The sequence below is a fragment of the Esox lucius genome, chromosome 8 (genome assembly GCF_011004845.1).
Source record: "Esox lucius isolate fEsoLuc1 chromosome 8, fEsoLuc1.pri, whole genome shotgun sequence".
In the NCBI taxonomy this organism is placed as follows: Eukaryota; Metazoa; Chordata; class Actinopteri; order Esociformes; family Esocidae; genus Esox; species Esox lucius.
The window spans coordinates 23,425,067-23,442,576 of NC_047576.1; the positions used below are offsets into that span (position 1 = coordinate 23,425,067).

Genomic DNA, 17,510 nt, shown 5'->3' on the forward strand with positions numbered 1-17,510 from the left:
GCACGTGCCAAATGGACGTCCACATGAATGTTCAGACCCAGGTTTTCCCAGCAGAGGATTGCACAGAGCATCACACTCCCTCCACCAAAGTGTTGTCTTCCCACAGTGCATCCTGATGCCATCACTTCCCCAGGTAAATGGCACACAACATAATGTCCATCACCATAATGTAAAAGAAAATGGGACTCAGCAGACCAGGCGATCTTCTTCTACAGCCCCAAGGTCCAGTTCTGATGCTCGCATGCCCATTGTAGGCGCTTTCGCCGGTGGAAAGGGGTGATGACCGGTCTGTAGCTACGCAGCCCCATACACAGCAGGGTGCAATGTATTGTGTGTAGTGACACATTCCTCCCGTAACCATCATTTGGTTCGGATGGGATAGCCATCGATGCCCTCGCATATCGATGAGCCGGTTGCCGGTTAGTGGTTTGTCCATCCTTGGCCCACTGCTAGGTACTCACCACTGCTAGGGGCACCCCACAAGCCTTGCCGTTTCAGAGATTATCTTACCAAGTAGTCTGGCCATAACAATTTGGCCCTTGTCAAAGTCGCTCAGGTCCTTACCTCCTGCCCATTTCTCCTGAATCCAACACATTGACTACGAGATTGTTCGCTTGCCATCGAATCTACCCAGACCTTGACATGTGCCCTTGTCAGGAGATGATCAATGTGATTTCTTTCACCTGAGAGTGGTCATAATGTTTGGGCTCATCAGTGTATACATCAGTAAATTACTTTTGACTAGGACCCATATGGAATGGACAGATCTCTGGGTATGAATGGTAAGAGCCAGTCAGGAAAAAATCGGCAACAAGCCACGGTGCTGACCAGCGTAACTGTTTTGGGTGTGAATATTAAGCGATGACACACTTTTTCAATTTAACTTTTTTATTGCATTATTCATACCTGCTGTTAACTTTGACAGACATCAGACATGAAAAAAGTATCAAAAAACACCCAAACAAAAAATTCTTCAAGAAGGGAAACAAAGCCCACACAGAGACTGAAGTTCTTACTGTACATTAAGACACAATCACATGTCTGTGTTATTTCTGGAAGTACTTAATACCTTAATACTTTAATACCTAAATTCATAGAATAATTTTCACAGTTGTTTATTTAAGGTCACACACTTCACAGTGCGTCAGAGCAAAAACAAAGCCAAGAAGTCCAACTCTCCGTAGACCACTAAGATACAACTGTGTTGAGGCATAGATCTGGATAATCATCATTATGAAATGGAAAAAGATTGGAACAACCAAACAAAGTAACAGGGCAAGAAGGGGCTTGGTAAAAGAGGTGACCAAAAACTTAAAGGTCACCATAACACACCTTCAGTTTATCTGCAGAGATCAGAAGGACAACCATCCCTTCAGCTCTCCAGCAATCAGGCCTGAAGGATGATAATGGGATGGAAACCACTCCTGAGTAAAAGGCATATGACATGCCTCGTCAAGTCAAGTACTCTGAGATTACGAAGAAAACATTTTTTTTGGTTCTGATTAGAGTAACATTGAACTATTTGGCCTGGAAGAGCTACGCCTGCCGAAAGTACTAACACTAAAGATTATACCTTCTCTACAGTGAAGCATGATGGTATGCTTCTTGGTGCTCGGTACCGGGAAACTGGTCAGGATTGAAGGAAGGGTGAATGGAGTAAAATACAGTGGTCCTTAAAGAAAATCCAGAGTGCACAGGACTTAAGAGTGTGGCAAATATCTTTCAGCACAGCAATGACCCAAACGACAAAGTCAAGAAAACGATGGAATGGCTTTGGGTTGCGACGCTGTGCATCCAACTTGACAAAGCATGAGAGCATCTACAAGGAAGAATGGGAGAAACAGCCCAGGTCCAGATGTGCACTTGGCGCTGTGATGGTGGTCCTGAATTTAGGGTCTAAATTATGCACATTGGATATATCAGTTTTTTAAAAAATTTACATTCACACACATCTGAAAACTTTTTTCACTTTGTCATTAAGGGGGTTTTATGTGTGAGAGTGGGTTGGTTTGTTGACAACAACACATGGATCAATTATAAATGTAGTCTACAAACACAACAAAATGTGGAGAAAGTGGTCTAAATACAATCCAAAGGCACTGAAAATGTGACCTGCTGAAGTCAGATTTTCTCTGCACATACCTTAAAGACCATGTTTGTATACCGTCTCTGCACGTCTGCACTCCAGTTTGGATGTGTGTAGGGACATTTGGACTGTGTACTCCTGCAAGTAGCCGCGGAAACACGTTTTGATCAGGGGGTGCTGATAATGGTTGAGCGGCACAGTGCTATTGAACAGACATGAAATAGACAGCCATCGTGTGTTCGTCGGCCGTAGCGGGACTCGTCAAACTCGCATACCAACTTGCCTGTCGTCTGTAGCAAAACACGTCTCGCTGAACGGCAGAAATCGCACATGCATTGGTGGCGGGCAAAAGCTAAAAGGGAATTTCAAAACCTCGTCAGATGTTGCTGAGGCTACAACAGGGGGTGCAGCAGCACCCCTATTTCTCGCGGATATGCGCCTGCAAATGGGAGTGTTCACATGGCTTCCTCAACACAAGTTAAATAATTACTATTACATTTCTAACCTGTTTCGCCGTTAAATCCTGCCCTGCCCAGCTCAGCTAATTCATTTTCTTTCTTTTTTCTTTCCCTACTGTGCCCAAGTCTTGTTTAAGACGGGGGTATAATCAGCGCTTGACTTGGGATAAAATAAGTCTAGGAACTGACATATCGCACATTAGACAATGTTCATGAAAAACTATGTCTTAATAAGGCTTGCCTAAAAAAAGTACGCTGTTTGTCCAAAATTAGAGGTATCGGAACACCGTTCCGGACCAAGTCAAGCACTAGGAGTAATATCATTCCAGATGCTATGCAGTTGATGTGTTAATTGCTCAGGTCATAAAAATCATTGTGCTGCCTTATTTTCAGACTGTTCCAAGCCAATACTGTTTCACCACTCATTTGTAGATTGTCTGAAATGTCCTAGACCATCCATGTGATCAGCAAGTGGTTTAGAAAACGACAGGGCATAACATGCATTACAGCTGAGTAAAGTCTAGTTTACTGAATATCAAAAATGGTGTGAAATATGTATTGATATTGGGACCTGTCCTCTACTGTTTATATCAATAATATTGGTATATCTTTTAAACTTGACACACTCATGTGTATGCTAATGACATGGTGATGGATGCCATTTGCGGTTGGTGGATGTAACAGCAATTATTACTGTTGATCAGACTATGCAATAGTACATATTACTGTTGATCAGACTATGCAATAGTACATATTATGTTGATCAGACTATACAAGAATACATATTACTGTTGATCAGACTATGCAATAGTACATATTACTGTTGATCGGACTATGCATGAGTACATATTATGTTGATCAGACTATGTAAGAGTACATATTATGTTGATCAGACTATGCAAGAGTACATATTACTGTTGATCGGACTATGCAAGAGTACATATTATGTTGATCAGACTATGCAAGAGTACATATTATGTTGATCAGACTATGCAATAGTACATATTACTGTTGATCAGACTATGCAATAGTACATATTACTGTTGATCAGACTATGCAATAGTACATATTACTGTTGATCAGACTATGCAAGAGTACATATTACTGTTGATCAGACTATGCAAGAGTACATATTATTTTCATACATTACAGAGAACATTTGTTGACTTAAACTTGGTTTACTTATCTTCATTTTTTATTTTTTAACTGGTTGTCGTAATTTTTTTTTAATGAGACCTTTATCACCATATAGGTTTCTTTGATTTAATAAAGGTATAATAAAAATGGAAAACAAATCCTTCATGCATCCAATGATATCTATTTAGTTTCACTTTAAGATATGTAGTTCCTGCCAATCGTACTCAATCAGCAGTAATTTCCAAACAATTCCCTTACAGAATATACCAAGATTTATGTATGTATTTTTTGCCCTAAAAAAGAAATATATTATTCCACCCATTAAGCTTCCATGAGGGTCTACGTGTGTGCTTATTTCCTTCTACTGACTTCAGATCTGCAGGTTGCATGTTCAACTCCTGTTTAACTAGCAGTTGTTGCTTTTTTAGGACTTTTTTCCAACCTTAGTCCTAACCTTAACCATTCAGAACCAACAACTAAACATAACCTTTGAATTATTTCCGTTTTAAAAAGATTTTTAGTTTAACTTTTGAAGAATTTGACAGTTAATATTTGTAACATTATGGCAAAATTAAAACACCATGCCATGGCGAAATGAAAGATTTGCCACCACATGGCATAATTATAATGTGAAGCCATGCCATCATTATTTTGCTACAGTTTCGTCAATGGGACACATTTTAATAGGAGATTAGGTTGGTAATTTCAATTGCTTCTTAACCCCCCTCCTCCTCCATCCATACCACCCTACCTTAGTGTCTGTGCATCACTCTGTGAAGACGCTAGCACTAGAAAGTGAGTCTGTCACTTAAAATATAATGCCGTCAGATCCATTTCTTTAACCTTGAACCAATTAGCTGTTGTTGAGCTGTAATGAGTCCTGACATCACTCCGCTGTGATGAAACCCTTAATTGCTCCGGAGAAAATTGAAGCTTTTGACATTACTGCTGACAGACTTTTTTCTTCTCGTCTCTTCGTCCCCGTCCCCCGTTCCCCCACCCACCCACCAACCCCCTTTGTGCGGTCGCATGTGATAGCAGCATGGTTGGGTTTGAAAACTTGAAAGGTAGCGGAGCTTCACTGCCATCAGCTGTCCCTTCACTCAGAGACAGAGAGAGAGAGAGAGAGAGAGAGAGATAGAGGGAGAGAGAGATAGATAGAGGGAGAGAGAGAGATGTGCTGAAATGATGAGGCCATTTAAGACTCATGATAGGACTTAGATACAATGTCATTCAACAGGACTGTCAGAGATGTCCATGCCAGTTTTGGGGAACTATGGATGGTGAGAAAAAAACATTTTATGGAAGACATGGATCGAAAGACTATAGGTTGTGTTTATAAGATGGATGATGGATGTGTCCAAAAGGAACCCTATCTCTATATATGGTCTATGTTCTAATGCCTATAGAATGCCCAATACCCAGTACAGCACAATACCTTGCTTCTGTTTAAAACTTAAGCTCCACTACCTGAGACGTTTTGCATTGCCATTAGCATTGTGTCAACATAACGTTTTGCCTGCTACACCAGAAACCCACCTACCTAAATCTACTTGACTTTTGCCATTGGACTTGACCCAACATGGGTAGGGTGGCAGCTTTGATTGATTTAAAAGGAAGTGTTCCCTCGACTGTTGTCTTTTGGCAATGCTTGAATCTGAATGCTGTTGTGTAGAAGCGCTGTATGTGTGGGTATTGGAAAAGGACCTAAATTATCTCTTTGATGGCCAAACATTGTGATGTTCTCCTAGATAACACCCCTTCCTCTAAGTGACAGAGATGAGATATATTGTTCAGAGTTTACCTCATCCCCAGGAAACTAATGCAGGAATAGGGGACCCACGTCTCTCTGTAGTAGCCATGATTTGCGCCAGACTTTTATTACTGGTGTGCTAAATGTTGATGTTATGTTTTGAATTAATTTCACTTGCAACACTATCATCAGTTTCTGTGACCATGGTGGGGACAAACACACTCATATTCTGTAGGCTACATGTCGTATGCAACACCCAGGGAAACATGTATCATGTAACTAATTATGATGACCTTTTAACACAAATTGTATGAATGTATGAATTGTAGTAGACTTGTTAAATTATTGATACAGGGTCAGAAATGTGGACTATAACTCTATCAGGGCCTATTATGGTGTATTTCTAAAATTCTGTTTGATGGTTTCGTAAATCTAAGTTCCATGTATAGACCGAAACTACATCATGTCGTAACACTTCTAAAGTTTCTTATCAGTTTGTAAGCCTCAGCCTAATCAAAATTAGATAGTTTATCCAGGCCTCATTGAACAAAGCTCACAGGAATGCTCAGTAAATATATTATGCTGTTCCTAATCAATACCGCAGATCCAAGTCACACCTTTATTTACATCTTACTGTATGGTGAAGTTGTCAATTTGACTATGTCAGATTTTCTGACAGGACCAAAACTGTTGATTATATTGGCTATGCAAACTACATTTCTTCATCATTAGCAGGGATAATATTGGTTCATTTTACACCTCACCAAAAATGTTATGGTTTGAGTGAATGCTACGGTCCTACACAAGAACCGCTGCCAACAATCACAGCCTCTTTGCACATATCGTAATTAGCACCCTGAATAAATTCAACTGTGTTATTACTTTCCAAATTCAACTAGATTTAAAAACGTACATGTTGACAACTCAACATCACGACTCACTGACATACAGGCAACAGACACCCGGCAAGGTTAAGAACACAACCAACTATAACCGAAGGAGGACCCGTGCAAAAACACAACAACCTCCCGCCAGTCTGCGGAAATATGCAGTATGTTGGTGAAAGGGTGCGCATAATAGCAATGCTATCCACATGATGCAACTGAATAACCTTGTGCGTCTGGGGAGCGTAATTATTGTAAAAGTGTTTGTATTATTTGGGATAAAACGATTTGATGATGTTCGTGTTAAAAGTGTGGTGGAGTGGTAATGAGAGGGCCGAGGAAAGCATAGGCCTACCTCATTAAGATAATGACTAAGATATCCCCGCCATTACATCAGTTTGAAAATTCAGCAGCAATTAAAGAGGGCCTACAAGGTTTGTTCCTCGAGGCAGTGAGAACAAACCAGCCCTCTGAAGAGCGTCTGTTCTGTTCTGGCTAATCTGTGTCATGGCAATGAAAGGCCAGAGCATCCACGTTTAATTTTTAACACCCCTTCCATTCGCTGTCTTACCAACACACCCAAGCAACCGCTTGGTATATCCAAATGAGTATATACGTGCTCAATACGTGCTCAAGGAAATAGTCCAGACTCCAGGCTACAATACGTTTATAAAAAACTGAATGGACGGATTTACCAAGGTTATAAATCAGGTAGCCAAATACACCGAATATTTCGGAGGATATCATTATTGGTAAATGCAAGGACGTGTAGTTAGGCCCAAGGTTTGTGCTCAATGCAATTAGCGGAACAATACATCGCTATCATCGAAGCATGATTACTTAAGCATGTAAATGTTGCATTACAGTTTGATCTTTGCAACTTCGTAACTACAGACGAATAATTGTATGCATAATGTATTGTCTAGGCTACAGGACACATAACTTTTTAAACACAAATTATTCCAAAAATAGGCCTATTTCCTTCAGTTGGTTTGAAGATTTAAAAAAAAACATGTATCTTTAATTATCATAAACTTATATTGTATTTAGGACACCATAAGTAGTTCACTTTCTTATTTGTTGTTATCTATTTTAAATTGAGAATATTTGTATAAGTGTTTGTAAAAATAGAAATTATCCGACATGAGAAAGGGTGGCTTGATTATAGTCTTATTAACATGAGGGGTAGCGGCCCATTAATTCACATAGCTGTTGAATGTCTAATTATTAATGAATAAGAATTGCGCATCCTTTGCCCAAAGCAATAAATAAATAATGATAGAAGCCATGCATAAGATAAAATGCCTCCTTATTGGTAATAAATTGGACATGTGTGATATAGAGGAGCAGCTAATATGAAAGCCAAGCACATTTAGCTAAGATGCTCTACTAATGATTACCAAAAGAATAATTACGTCCATCGCGCATTTCGATTACATGCATTTTGCCTAATATATTGCATTTTCTATTTAATTTACTTTTCCTAAAAAATTTTACGAAAAATGAAATCTATACTCCTACTCTAATACTAGCATATACTCCAGTTGAAAAATATACTGGGTTAGCGGTATTTGAGCTTTTAATGAGGTATCTAATGATGGACCACTGAGCAATCCGGCTTGAATAACCTTAAATGGAAAGAACATCTGAAGCTTCTTATGTAGAAATACACCAAAAACTGGTTAATTTAAATCCTGTTGAAAATTCTAATTAAAGCATAATGCAATTGACCTGCAATATATAGGGCAAACATGTATTTGTTTATGGGAAAATGTCATACTAGAATTAGATTTATGTTTATTTTCGTTGAATTTTTAAGCTTAGGTTTAAGTAGCTGTCACATTTTGCCATTTAAGTTTTATCAATAACCTTGATTATTACATTATTTTGTTCCAAATCTGGGAGGGAACTGCCATAGGGCTATAGCTGTAAAGCAGCATAGCGTTCCCTTCTCGCTGTGGAGACCAGTAAAGGTCAACTTGGCTTGAACAGGAATTTAATAACAGAAATCAGCAAACGATTCACCAATTAGGGAAGCCCAAACAAACGTGCCCTGAGGCGCTTCCCTCCGAGAGTCAATTCACATGAAAGCGCCCTCTTGCAACTATTCTCCTGGGGACGTGATTATACTTTAAAAATAAACTATTCTAATGTTCATTTAATTTTACTCCCGCGCGGTAGGCTATTGGTTTAGCTTTGTCAAAGTTAGCAACATAGGCTACACGTTGCTCCAGATAGATAATCATAAGAATAGCCGAGACCCGAGACAGGTGCAAAAGACCTATAGGCCAACTGATTTATTGTTGAAAGACAAAAGAAAGTCTTTGTTGTTTTGCGTAGTACAGCGCTGATACTGGATTATATTTCGATGTAAATCACTGGCCCTCCGTGGCCCTAATAAAACAAATTGTTATAGTTGATAGGCTCCATACTCTCTGAAACTGGTTTAAGTATCCTAAAAATAGTGTTTTATTTTTTTCAGTGAAGAATTGTTTCAATTATTATTTTTTTCTTACGTTTTAATGTTAGTATGCTTTGATCACTCACGCTGAGAAACCTCGCGCTTGCTGTCTGTTCTGAGCGCTTGTCTGGAGCTGTGCTCGCGTGGAACAGCTGCTGCTCGAGGACCACCTTCCAGATTCCCAGGGTAGCAACCCAGCATCACTGCTAATCAAACCATTCATTCTCACCATCACAGAAAGAGAGAGCTGCCTGCTGCATATGCATATATAGGCAATCCAGACCTACACAGTTCTCCATTAATGCGGTCACATTATAAAGTGAAAAGTTAGCTAAAGAAAGTCCCATGCTAGTTTACACAGATAATATTTGTTATATTCCTAACTTTTAAAACATAGATTGCTCTCAATATATATGAAAATACCAATATTTAAGAAACGGTTAGGAAAACATATTCGAGATGAAGATTTTAGATTAACTAGATTCCCAAAATCACTATGTCTGTTCGACATTTAAACAACGAAAAATACTTTATACAAAGGTTTTTAAAATACTTATCGTGTTGGCGTTACTGCTGGTCTCTTGTTAACGTAACTGTCTTCACATTTCCAAAATAGGTATATATTATTTGTCTTTGTATTTTATTTCCAAACAAACTGCGCTTTAAGCCTGAAGACATTTTAATGACACATGTTATTTTGAATGTTTGGATGACAAAGAAGTTCGACGATCTGGATGTCTGCCCGCGACATCTGCCCCAATAGAAGTATCCGAGAAGATTCATTTTAGTATCATTCAATCTTTATTCAACCCTTTCTCTCCATTTAATAAACTTCTTAAGTTTATTTGCTAGTATAAGTGTATTTGTACAAAAAAACAAACAAACAATCAGACATATGAACAGTCCTTTTTCTGTCATGGCCTCGACTTGATCCTGCAGACATAGGATACAGTTCGTGGTTACGACAGAACTGTCTCGCAGTCAAATTAAATAGTACCTCCGTTTACTTCTTCTGTAAAATTGTCTTTTATATAGTGTCTTTTTCAGTACTTTTCATCGTTCGTTCAGCGCAGTACTCACATCACATGTGGTTAAATCTCTACCGCTGATGCTGCGTGCCGGGCATGGGGTTACCCAACGGGTTTAATGCCGGTTGCCCCCCCGGCCCAAGGCCATGGATGAGTACCCTTGGGACAAGGGGTCTCTGGAGACCGGGATGTGGTTGTTGCGGAGTCCGGTACATGCTGCTGTACATTGCAGCGGCTGCAGCGGCTGCTGTCGTGCTATCCATGGTGCCCAACAAACTCGGATGGTAGAAATAGGGCGACGGGAACATTCTTTGTAATGCGGAATAATTTCCGGCTTCAGCCAGTAGCTCCAACCCGACCGCTGTCTGTCTTTTCCACTTCGTCCTGAAATCAGATCAAAATACAACACATCAATTATTAAATCAGTTCAGTGTCTGAGAATTCCCAAAAGAGCCCTTAATTGGGGTGGCCTAATTATTTACAGCATGAATCGGTGGTTATGACTTTAATTAGCCCAGGCAAAGGACATAATATGTCCCTGAAAAGGTAGGCTATTTCCAGTAGCCTATTTGGTTGATACGATCATAGATTAATTTCAGATCATTACTCCCTCACTTGATCCCTCTCCTTAGGCCTTATATGCTAACTGTAAACACTGTAAGCACTGCAAACATTAGCAAGACAACTTTAAGATGTTATATTAGACCTACATAATAATAATAATTTATCGTTATAAAAATGAACAATAATGCATGCTTTGTATGGCAATTGCGGTTACATTGTACAAGAAAGATAGGCCTAACTGAAGATTTAAAAAGTGATTGCAGTCATAACATATTTCGTCATTAATTTTGTCTGTGTCTTTGTATTACTAGGTGGGCGCTGTTAACACTAATCTTGCCTGACATACTGGGAAATCTTAACAATGACGCCGGAGAGGCAAATTGTGCGTCGTCAACATCATGTGTAGTTCAGACAGTTTCATAGCTCCAGTTTGTCGTGTATTTTAAAGGCCAATACAATGGGATATACTTGCTGTGTTAATCTTGAATATAAAAAGGCGTTTAATTTGTCTGGTCCATGGCAACCATTTATATTTGAGAAGTTAAACTACCGTTCTTGGTCTGTTTTAAAATTATTATATTAGTTGTTCAATCGTTAAATTAAACACGTTATGGCCCTGTATAAAACGTAAAAAAGAAACGAAATATAGCCTACGCTATGCTGCACAACCAAAGGCCACTCACAATAACCATATAGTGAATCTTACATATTGACTTTATATAATTCTAGGCCATTATTCCCTCAAGTTAGCCTGCAATTCCTGGGCCTTTTAGTTGTAAAAATATATGTTAAAAGCCTTATCAATGAGATAACAATAATTAAACCTAGCTAATAATGTTAGTCAAATAATAAAGTAACTTATATTTATAAAAACATATTTAAAAAAGGGAAGATTAAGTTTCTCTATTGATAGTTGTGACTTACCGTCGGTTTTGGTACCAGGTTTTCACCTGTGTGTCGGTCAGGTTGAGGGCTGCGGCGAGGTCCATGCGATCCTGTACGCTGAGGTATTTTTGGCGCTCGAAGCTTCGCTCGAGCTGGTTGAGTTGGTGGTCAGAAAAGGCCGTCCGTGCTTTGCGAGGTTTTTTTGACCGAGATTGAGGACTCTCTCTGCTACTCGAAATTTCCCGTTCATTCTCTTCTTTTGTTCCTGAATGGAATAAGAAAATTATTTATTTATAGATGGATAATAATATATATTTTATGTAGCTTAAAGATTTCAAAGTTCAGTCGGCCAATAAAAACAAATTAACAACTAATATCCTACATTGTCTATTAGGCTATTCCTCGGTCAAAATAATGTAAAAATATAGCCTATTACAAATGGTGGAGAAATACAAAACGGTTGGTTTTAAACAGTGAAGTAATTTGGCCATTTTGTAAAGCTGAGAATTAAATGTGCAACTTTAACTGTATTTTTCGATAACTGGTTCAAATAAATTAAATAAAAAGCCAAAAAGAAATCAGGACTGCATTTGTCAACTTGTGTTTTTAGCATTAAAACTGTGAAATCAATATGTCAATTCATCTCTATTTGTAGCAGTTTCTACGGCGCTCATGATCCCCCCTCTAGGAAGAACAATAATCTCTCTAATTGACCCACTAGGGAGGCTTGCGCACGGGGAACATCTAGAGCCAGCCTTACATCTGTTTTCGGTTCTGTTATGCTAATAAAAAAGGCCAACTGAAAATCAACCCTTTAATATCATCGTCTAATAAGACAGCCTTTGAAATACATATAACGTGGGTTAACATTCACAATGTGCTTTTAGCATAAAAATAAATGTAGTTCCCTAAAAGTAAACTAGCTTGTTCTTCATCTTCTTGGAACAAGCAGACATGTTCTTCATCTTCTTGGTATTAGGCTAGTATTATCGTTGGTTAATAAACCTTGCGCAACTTTTATATTTAATTTCTTAGTTATTTAACATTGAAATAGTCACATGGGCTACTACAAACTTTTTACGCACAGACATTTCCACACAGAAATGCTTTGGTTGTACTCTGTACCCCCTTAGCGTAGGCAACTATGACAGCTTGAACAATGAAAAAACGTTTTTGTATAACCTACAATAAAACCTAATCTACAATATCCAATAACTAACCATAAAAAAACATGATTTGCCAAAACATTCACTTACCGTTGCATTTCATTTCCATATCGTCTCTTTTGTCCAACTTGCTTCTGTTTTCATCTTGTTCCAACTTGGGCCTGAAGCCGTCCCCGCTGTCCCTAGCACTCTCTGGTTTAGGGGTGTGATGGGGTGACGGTACCGTGGTGCTGTAAGGAGCGCACGCTGCCAGGGGTTTGCTGTCGCCTAAAATGTCTTTGATTAAAAACGAAGAGGTGGCAGTCCTGGGGGCACAACCGGCCCCAGCCCCCAGTTGCTGTGGCTGGGGTGATAGCTGCAAACTCCCTGGTTGGTTGTGATGGTGGTGGTGGTGGTGGTGGTGCGGTATGCTGTCTTGGAGCAGATGCGGCTCTGCGTGCTCCATGGTGACCGAGATGGGGGAAGAGGGGGCCGTTCCCACCGTATCTATGTCCGAACATGACGGGGACGGGGTGGCCTGGCTTCTGCTGAAATCCACTGTCCTGCTGTCACCGAGACGGAAATCTCCGTTCATTAGCGCGGGATTAACAGAATTAGTAGCGTTGGATAAAATAGTGTCTATTCCAAAATTCGATCCGCTGGAGGATTCCATAGTACGAAAATGAAGAAAGTGGTGATTTAAGTCTTCGTAACACACATTAGGACGGCGGTTGTATCCTCCATATAAATCAAAATTAAACGAAAACGATAAGAGAACACAGAGGCACGTGTACTCCTAAAAGTCAAACAAATATAATGATCGAAATGGTCATGAAAATTAACAAAAACCGAATCCACGTTTTAAAAAATATACGTCCAAGAAGATGTTGTTACATTCAATAGTGAATCTGAAGACCAGTGGGTCTGTCTGTGTAGTCCACGTCCTTTTGTTATGGATATTGAACTTTCTCTCAAAGTTGTGGTGTGAAGATTCGGAAGGCTAACTCCTCTACATCACGCTCCCCCTTTGCCTGTAATCGTTCTAGTGTTGCTCTAGAATGACTTCCTATACTGACGTCACCGCCCACGGAGAGGGGAACTAATATTTTCCCCTTTATCATAACACTCTCCCTGTTTCTCTTCCTCTCCTGTCATTGGTTACATCTTGACGGCCCCAGCACCTCACCAATCAGCGAGTTGTTTCTTTATCTTGACAATCTCCAGCCAGCTATTGAATTGGATGCTCTTTTGAGCCAGGCGTGTACGACTATGCCTTGACATAAACCTTGTTCATGTAAGCATAAATATATATATATATATATATAGATAGATAATTTTTGTTTTAGACTTTAGTAGACAGACACAAAAAGTAGCACAGTAAATTTGCGTTCATAAGTCATTGTCTTATGCAGTATTTGATGTATGAAAGAGTTGATTGCTCATCTTAAACTTCATATCTTAAAATGACTATAGAATTTTTGCATTCTAAGTTTTGCAATATTTGTCTACTAAATTGTATTATTAATTAAATTTAAAATATGTCTATTTCCTGAAAAATAATGTCATCTTATAATCATCAATTTTTGCGGGAGGGGTGTCTAACGAAAGATTTTAACTTCAGAGAAAATGCGGGTGAAAATGTTACATTTGCCAAACAACATTCTGATATAGCCTTTTGTAAGATAATATTTCATTCGAGTGACTATTGTATTATGTATTGCCAGTTTTTCGAAAATCCTTAACCCGTAGGCCTATGTACTGCCTATAGCCTCTTATGTACGCCTATCTATTTTATATACAGTGCAAGTGTGTGAACGGAGATATTGAGATAGTGATACGAAGTTGGTAGCCTAGATGTCTTGGTAAATTAGAGGAGTTGTAACGCAAGACACCACACGGTTCTCCACTAATTAGTTCAGTAAATACGAGGTGCTTATCGACGATCAACGGAATCTTAAAGTCATAATGCCTGATGAGAAATTTAAGGACAGATCGAGAACTTCATATTTGTTTATTGACAAAACTACATACTTTATGTTCAGGTTCGTTACATTTCTTAGAATGTTCATGTTTTCTATGTGTGCCCTAAATGATTTCTGAATGTCTTTTCCTGATATTTCTTCTGATAGAGGGACACATGCTAAACCTGGGTGTGAGGACGTCAATTAGATTTTTTCCGCCTACATATTCTGTTTCTACCTCGCTTCCCTCTCTCTCTCTCGCACACACTCTCTCCCTCCCTCTCTTTCTCGCCCCCCTCCCCTCCCCCGCCCCTCTCTGCAGCAGGTTTGTAGTGTGATGATGGTGTTTTCCCGAGCTGGCCGTGGCGGTACCAGACCTGTTAGAAACATTATTTTCCAATAGATCACGAAGAGATTTGGTACTCGAATCGGGATCCATTGATAGACCAGCATGGGACTCGTCATTATACTGTAGGTATACTCTGATTTTAAATGAAATACATTGATGACAATTGAGAAAATTTAATTATCATTGATATGCCTTGTTATTTAATTATACATATTTGGGTTTAGACATTTTAAAGCAACATTACTACTTGAATACGTATTTCACCCGTTTTTCTTTGTTATTATTTCTGGACCTAACGTCGATTTATTGTGCGTGTTAACGACGATATGGAGAGTAAGAAGGCCCTATTAGAATATTTTTAAAAGAAAAAAAGTGCTTACCATTATATAAACTAGCGTAATAATTGCAATATTTTTTTTTAAATTGATTGCTATAAATAATAACGATTGCTAAAAATCAATTTATATATTTCTTAATGAATTATTAATGTTATACATTCATTAATTTCCACACTGAAACGGCTTAAAGTTTCAGGGAATTGATGAAAAGCTCGGCTTATGAATATAACCAACAAATGCAAATACCCTGCTCGTAATTCTGTTGTTTACTGATACATAGGCTATAGGCTGAACAATGTATACCGTAGAAATCTAAGTTCCCATTAAAATTGATAATATTTGTAAGCCATTTCAATCGGACTTGCTCGATGTGCTCAGTATAGGCCTATAGGCTATGCTATTTTCTGCTGGCTATTCATTCATATAAACATAGACGATGTGTACTATTAACAGATATTGTATAGCGTAGACTTATATTTGAAAACAATTAACATAAAATCAACATAATGTTGGCCTCTATGTTGGATAAGAACAATCATTGACCATGACATGGTTAAGAGATTAATCGAATGCAATTAATAATTAATTTACAATGAATAAAATAAAATCAAAATATGTCAAATGTAATATACCACGATTTCGATTAAATACAACATTCTAAGTGATTCCCTGAGAGGTGCTCTTTTGGAATGCGCTCCTCTGATGCACCACTGCCAGGAGGCTCAGACGAACTCTCCTCACAAGGCGGCGACAAAGATACCCGATTATGCTCAATAATAATGTCTCGTTTTGTCCCCCAATGAAGGTGGAATTAACTAAACTTTTCTGTTGAGATTTTGTCGTTTTCATATTTGCGCAGCGATATTAAATTGTTCTAAACAGCGCATAGCCTATAGCCAACAAACGTAGGCTTTATGAAAGCAAAACTGTCTGAGAATACAAGTCCTCGCCACGAAGGACACTGTTTAAAGCTGTAAGTGCAAACCAATTCTAATTACCATAAATCTGTTTTAAATAAACTTGATTTGAGTTTAAGTCCATTATAGGTAGGCTTAACGTTACGCGGGCATGGGTTTTTGATTTTGGGAATATAGGCTAAGACTATAAAGAATTACTAGAATACAGTTCACAGGCATGTCCAGATAGAACAATCAATACAGTTATTTTTTACTCACCCTTTTCCTTAATTTTAAGTAGACTCGTCTACTCATTACTAAATAGGCTACTGACGATCAAGCCTATGGTAAAACATGCCAGCCAATTTGTTGAAGGGAACATTGCATGTTCGTCAGCAGCCGAGTAATTGAAACAGCTCTGTGAGCGACAATCAATAGCTTTATTAGGTTTAGGGGAACTGCGTGAACAAATTGAATGCTACCAGTTAGGGTATCATCTTATTAGCCTCTGCCAATGGTCGATAATCGGACAGTGCAATAGTAGTTTGCACCATATGGATTATTTCGCTGCTCAACGTCAATCCACCACAGATCCGACGACCTTTGCATTGGCCAATAACAACCTTTAGACAGAGGCAAGCCACATAAGCGGTCAATCACTCAAAAACAAGGCCAGTCAAATCCAGCCTAACCTAAACAACAATTCTATTTAATTATGTAGACTATTATAGCTTACTTACTTTCCATTAGACTCCAGGGCTGCGTTTTCGAATTACATGATTCAATTTAATGTCTTCAAAGTTTATTTGAGTTTGAAAAAAATATTTATCTAACTATGTTGGTTGATATTTTAAAGCACAACCTGTGAGATTGAGGACATTACCCTCGGATTTTCTAAAATATGCGTAGCGTGAGGCCCCTGCAAAGTTATCATTATCAAAACACACTATGTTTTATCGTTTATTGGATTAACACTTCCACCGCCCTTCAATAACCTACAACCGACTGTTGAAAATCAAACCAGTAAAAGTAGAACTACATACACATTAGGTAATATACAGGCATGTTCATAGTTATGCTAGTAGCACTCTTGACAAATCTGAACCAAAAATATGTAAAATACATTTTTAAAAATGGTTCTATATTTTCCGTAGTTATGGGACATTTTCATTTTTTTACTGATACAATTGCTAAAATAAATACATTTTGTTTAAATTAATACAGCATAAAAAAGATGACAGTGAAATTATTTAAACCTGTTTCGTTCCAGATTTTTGATTCTGGTTTTATGGATTGCACAGGTTTAAATCCAGAGGCTGAGATGGCAATTGCAAAATGTAAATTATTTTAACAATTTACAATGCTGTTTTTTGTGCTCTTGATAGATCCACTTGCAGACAGGCTTTTGCTTTTTTGGCTATGATGTACAGGTTCTTGTCAAACTTCACCCAAGCACCAGTTAAATAATATCACGAACAATTCACCACCATATAATTCCTAAGGTGTGAGGTAACATTTCTGTATGCCAGTATGTTTTCTCTACTCCAAACTACTTGTCATGCATT

At 38.5% G+C, this 17,510-nt stretch overlaps 1 protein-coding gene across 2 annotated transcripts; it reads right to left on the minus strand.

Moving 5' to 3' along the window:
• Nucleotides 1-9,561: 9,561 nt before the first annotated feature.
• On the minus strand, nucleotides 9,562-13,474 carry barhl2 (BarH-like homeobox 2). 2 transcript variants are annotated; one of them, XM_020048927.3, is made up of 4 exons: nucleotides 12,513-13,474; nucleotides 11,296-11,521; nucleotides 9,860-10,191; nucleotides 9,562-9,712 (listed from the first exon to the last, which is right to left on the minus strand). In XM_020048927.3, the coding sequence occupies exons 1-3, from the start codon at nucleotides 13,072-13,074 to the stop codon at nucleotides 9,879-9,881; spliced, it is 1,101 nt and encodes a 366-aa protein (XP_019904486.1). In that variant the 5' UTR covers nucleotides 13,075-13,474; the 3' UTR covers nucleotides 9,562-9,712; nucleotides 9,860-9,878. The 2 variants fall into 2 exon arrangements, with proteins under 2 accessions (XP_019904486.1, XP_010870399.1); XM_010872097.4 differs by having other exon boundaries at nucleotides 9,562-10,191.
• Nucleotides 13,475-17,510: the final 4,036 nt, after the last annotated feature.